General features: G+C 39.8%; 1 protein-coding gene across 1 annotated transcript; it reads left to right on the top strand.

Moving 5' to 3' along the window:
• The first annotated feature begins 3457 nt into the window (after nucleotides 1-3457).
• On the top strand, nucleotides 3458-5794 carry LOC116355357 (zinc finger protein 180-like). Its single transcript, XM_031798772.1, has one exon. It carries the CDS (start codon nucleotides 3748-3750, stop codon nucleotides 4639-4641), a length of 894 nt encoding a protein of 297 aa, XP_031654632.1. The 5' UTR covers nucleotides 3458-3747; the 3' UTR covers nucleotides 4642-5794.
• The last annotated feature ends 823 nt before the right edge of the window (nucleotides 5795-6617 follow it).

Raw genomic sequence — 6617 nt, 5'->3', positions numbered from 1 at the left:
TAGAGGGTGAGGCTGTTACCGTGAAAGACGAAGAGAACGACGTTACAGTGAAAGACGCGTTCAGAGTGAAAGAGGAGGATGTTACCGTGAAAGAAAATGAGGATGATGCCGTTTTTGGAGTAGAAGATGAAGTTTTTGGAATAACGGATGAAGAGGGGGAGATTACTGTCACACTTGAGGAGGACGAAGAAGAGCAGACTGGAGATCTGATTAACACCAGTAAATACAGTGAGTACTATCTTAAACAGGGATACAAACTCTGCAATTGTTGAACTAGTGTGCGATTTTTAAAAGGGCGTTCTACACTTGAATATGTTTTTGTACTGTATGAATTGTTCATGACGTCCCCCAGGGATGTTTCACATTTTCCTTTTTTTTTTTTTTTGACAACTGCAGACTAGAAGGGGCGGCAGGGTAGCCTAGTGGTTAGAGCGTTGGACTAGTAACCGGAAGGTTGCAAGTTCAAATCCCTGAGCTGACAAGGTCGTTCTGCCCCTGAACAGGCAGTTAACCCAGTGTTCCTAGGCCGTCATTGAAAATAAGAATTTGTTCTTAACTGACTTGTATAGTTAAATAAAGGTAATACAAAAAAAGGAGTGAGTGATGTCATAGTAAGGCCTTCAAGTAGTTGGCTTGATGGGAAGTCGTGATGTCATCCAATAGGTGACTGATCTTCATGTGAATATTAATTATTATTTTTAAAATCCTTCCTGTTCTGTCAAGTTGGTTGTTGATCATTGCTAAAAAATACATTTTCAAGTATTGCAAGAGACTTTCAAGATGATTTAAGTCCAAACTGTAACTAGGCCACTCAGGAACATTCAATGTCATCTTGGTAAGCTCCTCCAGTGTAGATTTGGCCTTGTGGTTTAGGTTATTGTCCTGTTAGTACAGTTTTTTGTATTCAGATCTCTGAAATGCTCTCTAACTACGTAACATTTAGTGTCTCCTTATATTACGCTGGGAAAACAGTTTTCATTGGCACAGAAATCATAAATAATTTCAGAGTTTGCTAAATCCAATGGTTCTAACCGAGAGTCACCTTAACTTTATTGACAACACCCAAATGGATGCTGTCATCAATGCGGTTCTTCAATAATTACTCATAATTCTTAATACTGTAGCTGTGTAGTTACAGTCACATGTTCAACTATCATCAGCTGATCCCGGAAATCATTTTCTGAATGACAGTCACATGACAAACATCACGACATGCAACAACAACCAAAGTGCTTCTTCATTCATTACTCTGGTAAAGACAGTTATGCTGTGCTCCACGTTGGATCCAACATCCCTAACAAATTGGTGTTAATAATGTGTTATTGTCTGTGATTTATAGTAGGGTCTCGTTAGTGAAAACAGAGATACTTTGCTCTTAATGTGTAGAGAACTGTTCCTTGATGGATAGGCTATTGTACAACACACATAGCTTTTTTCCTTAATTCAGGGCATTTAGAATGACAACACATTACAGAGTAGCCTAGTGGGATTATTCACAAAATTATCTGGTGATCAGGTTATGAAATGTCATGACAAATACATTCCATGTTTCACCTGAAATATTAAATGATTTAAAGTCCTAGGTCTATGTTGTTGTTAGGTGAAGTTATGGGTCCTACAGTAGGTCTATGTTATTGTCAGGTGAAGTTATGGGTCCTACAGTAAGTCTATGTTATTGTTAGGTGACGTTATGGGTCCTGCAGTAGGTCTATGTTGTTGTTAGGTGAAGTTATGGGTCCTACAGTAGGTCTATGTTATTGTTATGGGAAGTTATGCGTCCTGCAGTAGGTCTATGTTGTTGTTAGGTGAAGTTATGGGTCCTACAGTAGGTCTATGTTATTGTTAGGAGAAGTTATGCGTCCTGCAGTAGGTCTATGTTGTTGTTAGGTGAAGTTATGGGTCCTACAGTAGGTCTATGTTATTGTTAGGGGAAGTTATGCATCTTACAGTAGGTCTATGTTATTGTTAGGTGAAACTATGGGTTAATTTGTTAAACACTTAGTGTACAAACCCTCATTGTCATGCTGATGGCAAAGCTAGCCAAAGAGCATTTTACTGGTTGAAGTGTTTTTTAAGTGTAAAGCAGTTGATTTGTGACAACACACACGTATTAAGCAGGAGATTCAAGCGAGCCATATAATTATAATCCGAAGTAGTGTGAAATGCACTCATAAGCAACCTGAAAATGGAGGCTATTTTTGCAGTCAGCCAATGATGACCCCTTGAGTTTTCCCCCACAGTGGTGAATTAGTGAATAGACACAGAGTTGAATGTGAGTTTCCTTGAGTTGCAGTAGTGTGCTGTAATATTCAGAATACATTGGGAAAACTTAAATCTAAGCTCACCATTTTTGGCCCATGCAGATATACTACATCCATAACTAGCGGTTTCCTAATTAACAGGGAGGAGTTTCTTCAACCAAATTGCATTTGCATCACCATCGTGCGGCAATTTTAGCAAACACAGAAAGGGGCCTATATCGGAGACCAAAAGTTTTTTGGCGCACTGTTTCACGGAACCCAAACCGGCTGTGCGCTTGCGCCATCGTGCATACCTGTATTTTGTCCCCTCACACCAAACATGATCACGACACGTAGGTTAAAATATCAAAACAAACTCTGAACCAATTATATTAATTTGGGGACACGTCGAAAAGCATTAGACATTTATGACAATTTAGCTAGCTGGCTTGCACTTGCTAGCTAATTTGTCCTATTTAGTTAGCTTGCTGTTGCTAGCTAATTTGTCCTGGGATACATTGAGTTGTTATTTTACCTGAAATGCACAAGGTCCTCTACTCCACCAATTAATCCGAACTTAAATGGTCAACCGAATCGTTTCTTGTCATCTCTCTTCCTTCCAGCCTTTTTCTTCTCTTGACTTTAAATTACAATTGGCAACTTTCATAAATTAGGTGCATTACCACCACTTTCGTCTTTCAGTCACCCATGTGGGTATAACCAATGAGGAGATGGCACGTGGGTACCTGCTTCTATAAACCAATGAGGAGATGGGAGAGGCAGGACTTGCAGCGCGATCTGCATCACAAATAGAACTGACTTCTATTTCAGCCCTTAGCAACGCAGACGCTCGTTGGCACGTGCAAGCAGTGTGGGTGCAATAATTGAATAATATAGATTTCTAATTTTATTTTGCAACGCGAGCGCATGCGAGCCTGTTAGGATTTAAACAACTTCAATAACTTATTTCTAGTTACTACTAATGTGAAAACAAGACAAAATGACTATTGTTGCTAACTTTACTGTCTTAATTGTCAAATTTAACAGACATCAATTGTTGTTCAACCTCATGGGAATGCTCTGGGCATCACCTTTTACCTGAAACAGTGGATTTCTGCTGTTGTGGGCTGTCTGACTGTCTGACTTTGTGATTCACACAGGATTGAGACGGGACTATCGTGGATCCTCTGGGGATCCTCAACAACATCATGATGCTGAAAAGGCAGAGAAAAGTCTCTCCAGATCAGAACTCCTCAAGAAACACCAGCAGAGACCTACAGGGAAAAAAACTCACTGCTGCTCTGACTGTGGGAAAATATTCAATTCTTCAGTAGACTTTAAAATACATCAAAGAATTCACACTGGAGAGAAACCTTTTGGCTGTGATCACTGTGGGAAGAGTTTTATTCGTCTACAAACCCTGAAATCACACCAGAGAATTCACACTGGAGAGAAACCTTATGGCTGTGATCAATGTGGGAAGAGTTTTACTCAGCTAAACAGCCTGATGGTACACCAGCGGGGACATTCAGGAGAGAAACCGTATAGCTGTAATCGATGTGGGAAGAGTTTTTCTACATCTAGCTATCTAACTATACACCAGAGAACACATACAGGAGAGAAACCATATAGCTGTAATCAATGTGGGAAGAGTTTTATTCGTCTACAAACCCTGAAATCACACCAGAGAATACACACTGGAGAGAAACCTTATAGCTGTGATCAATGTGCAAAGAGTTTTACTCACCTTAACAGCCTCATAGTACACCAGCGGACACACACAGGAGAGAAATCTTATAGCTGTGATCAATGTGGAAAGAGATTTTCTACATCTAGTTATTTAAAGATACACCAAAGAACACACACAGGAGAGAAACCACATAGCTGTAACCAATGTGGGAAGAGTTTCACTCAGCTAAACAGCATGATAGTTCACCAGCGGACACACACAGGAGAGAAAGTTTTTAAATGTGATCAATGTGGGAAGAGTTTTGGTACATCCGGATGTCTGAAGACACACCAGAGAACACACACAGGAGAGAAACCTTATAACTGTAGTCAATGTGGGAAGAGTTTTGGTACATCTGGATGTCTGACAACACACCAGAGAACACACACAGGAGAGAAACCTTATAACTGTAGTCAATGTGGGAAGAGTTTTACTACATCTAGCCAGCTGACTTTACACAAGAGAACACACACTGGAGAGAAACCTTATAGCTGTGATCAATGTGGGAAGAGTTTTTCACGGCCAGACAGCCTGAATATACACAAGCGGACACACACAGGAGAGAAACCGTATAGCTGTAGTAAATGTGGGAAGGGTTTTACTACATCTTGCCAGCTTACTTTGCACCAGAGAAGACACACAGGACAGAATCCTTATAGCTGTACTCAATGAGGGAAGAGTTTTACTTTGCTTAACAGCCTGGTGTCACACCAGAGAACACACACAGGAGAGAAATCTCTTAGCTGTAATCAATGTGGGAAGAGATAATATGATAAAAGATCTCTGACTAAACATCAGAAAATACATAAAGGAGTTGTTTCATGATATCAATGAATTAATTTCACAATATAGAATGTTTTAACATTGTAGTAGGAGTATTTTAATGTCACAATGTAGAATGTTTTAACATTGTAGTAGGAGTATTTTAATGATGTCACAATGTAGAATGTTTTAACATTGTAGAAGAAGTATTTTAATGATGTCACAATGTAGAATGTTTTAGCATTGTAGTAGGAGTATTTTAATGATGTCACAATGTAGAATGTTTTAACATTGTAGTAGGAGTATTTTAATGACGTCACAATGTTGAACCCTAAACGTTTACCACCTGTTCTATTGATTTTAGCCTCAGGGGAAAAATCCAGGCTCTGAAATGAAACTATTTAGGTGATTTAACAAAAAGTGAGTAACAAAAAAATAGTTGTGTTCCACTTAAAACATTGGTGACCCACTTGAATCAAAATGCAACACTTCAAAATGTAGCTAGCTAATTCTTCAAATTAACGCACTGATTGGTGTCACCTCGTTAGTCAGTATGTGTTACACCTGTGCTGGCTTGTCCATCTCATTAGTGGGAAGGTGTTTCACCTGAGCTGGTCCAGATTCTATTTAATAGTGTCTGGCCCAGTGTTCCAGTTGTCTTGATAGATGTGGAGAGTCAGCACCTTTTTGGTTTGCTTCCTGTCTTTAAGTTTGTGGGTTTTTCTTTTGGGTGCCTCTTCTTGGGCAGATTTAGTGGGTCTCATGGTGGGTGTCTTTTAAGTCCCAGTTGTTGTCCCTAGTCAACTTTCATTGGACATCCCCCATCGTGTCTTTCAGAACCCCTCCTAAAAAACAAGCTTATATTTTGATTTGGATATTTTAACATTTTAATCATTGGCAGTTCTTTAGGATGCTCATTAGTCTTTAAGTTGTTAACCTTGTTTTTTATCCTCTTATGTTGTGTGGTAAATATTTCTGTTTTTTCTTGTGAAGACATTGTGTTGCATCCATGTCTGAAATGTGCTGTATAAATAAAGCTTGATTTGATTTGAACATATTGCAAAACAAATTAACCCAATGACTGACCAATCAACAGACTCTTGGTCCATCTTAGTATGAAAATGGTATCAATCGCACTTTTCCAGCCTGCTGAAGGCGTGGTGGAATGGTAAACACCACCCCCGGCTCTACCAGGGGCTTGAGGTGGTCTCCCCAGTTCTGCTTATGTCATGTTCTGTGGCCTTGCTGTTCCATTTCTTGACTGCCCCTGCAACACATTTAGTCATATTATATAAAACACTCAAACGTAATGTATATGGAGCATCTATGGCCTCAGTTACACCTGGCACCTAAATGTGACTTCTGTCATCTGATCACTCCAAGCTGCATTAGGTTCAGATCTACCAGGATGGGCCTTTGACAGTCTGGATGCAGTCAGGCCTCTGAATATAAATAAGCAGCGTAAAGAGATGGGGTGAATGAGTGGGGAAAAGTACATTCTACACAAATTACCTTCATAATATCAAAGAACAAAATGTGTGTGTCTGAGGGGAAATTAACTTTCATACAGCCAAAAGGAGTGAGAAACTACACCCACATCAGTGGACAATTTGCACTAATGTAAATAATCATAGATAATGGAACCTTTTCCCTTTTGCTAACGTGATGAACTGCTAAGGGGACATAAATATTTACCATCTAAACCATGTGTGACCACTCACCTCTGGCTGTAGAAGTGTTCTTCCTAACCAGTCCCTCAACAGCTCTCTGACTCAGCTCCACCCTCACTCTGTCCTCTTCAGAGGACAGGAAGGCTGAGGAGGGATGGAAGGATGAATGGATCAGTCACTCAAAGGTTAGGGTTTAGGGTAGGGATGTCCCAAGGA

The sequence above is a fragment of the Oncorhynchus kisutch genome, linkage group LG20 (genome assembly GCF_002021735.2).
Source record: "Oncorhynchus kisutch isolate 150728-3 linkage group LG20, Okis_V2, whole genome shotgun sequence".
Lineage (NCBI taxonomy): Eukaryota > Metazoa > Chordata > Actinopteri > Salmoniformes > Salmonidae > Oncorhynchus > Oncorhynchus kisutch.
Note: the sequence above shows the minus strand (reverse complement) of the source record. Positions and strands in the feature narration are given on the sequence as shown.

What these genes read in the sequence shown, in the direction of transcription:
- LOC116355357 (XM_031798772.1), top strand. Translation starts at nt 3,748, where the DNA reads ATGGTACACCAGCGGGGACATTCAGGAGAGAAACCGTATAGCTGTAAT.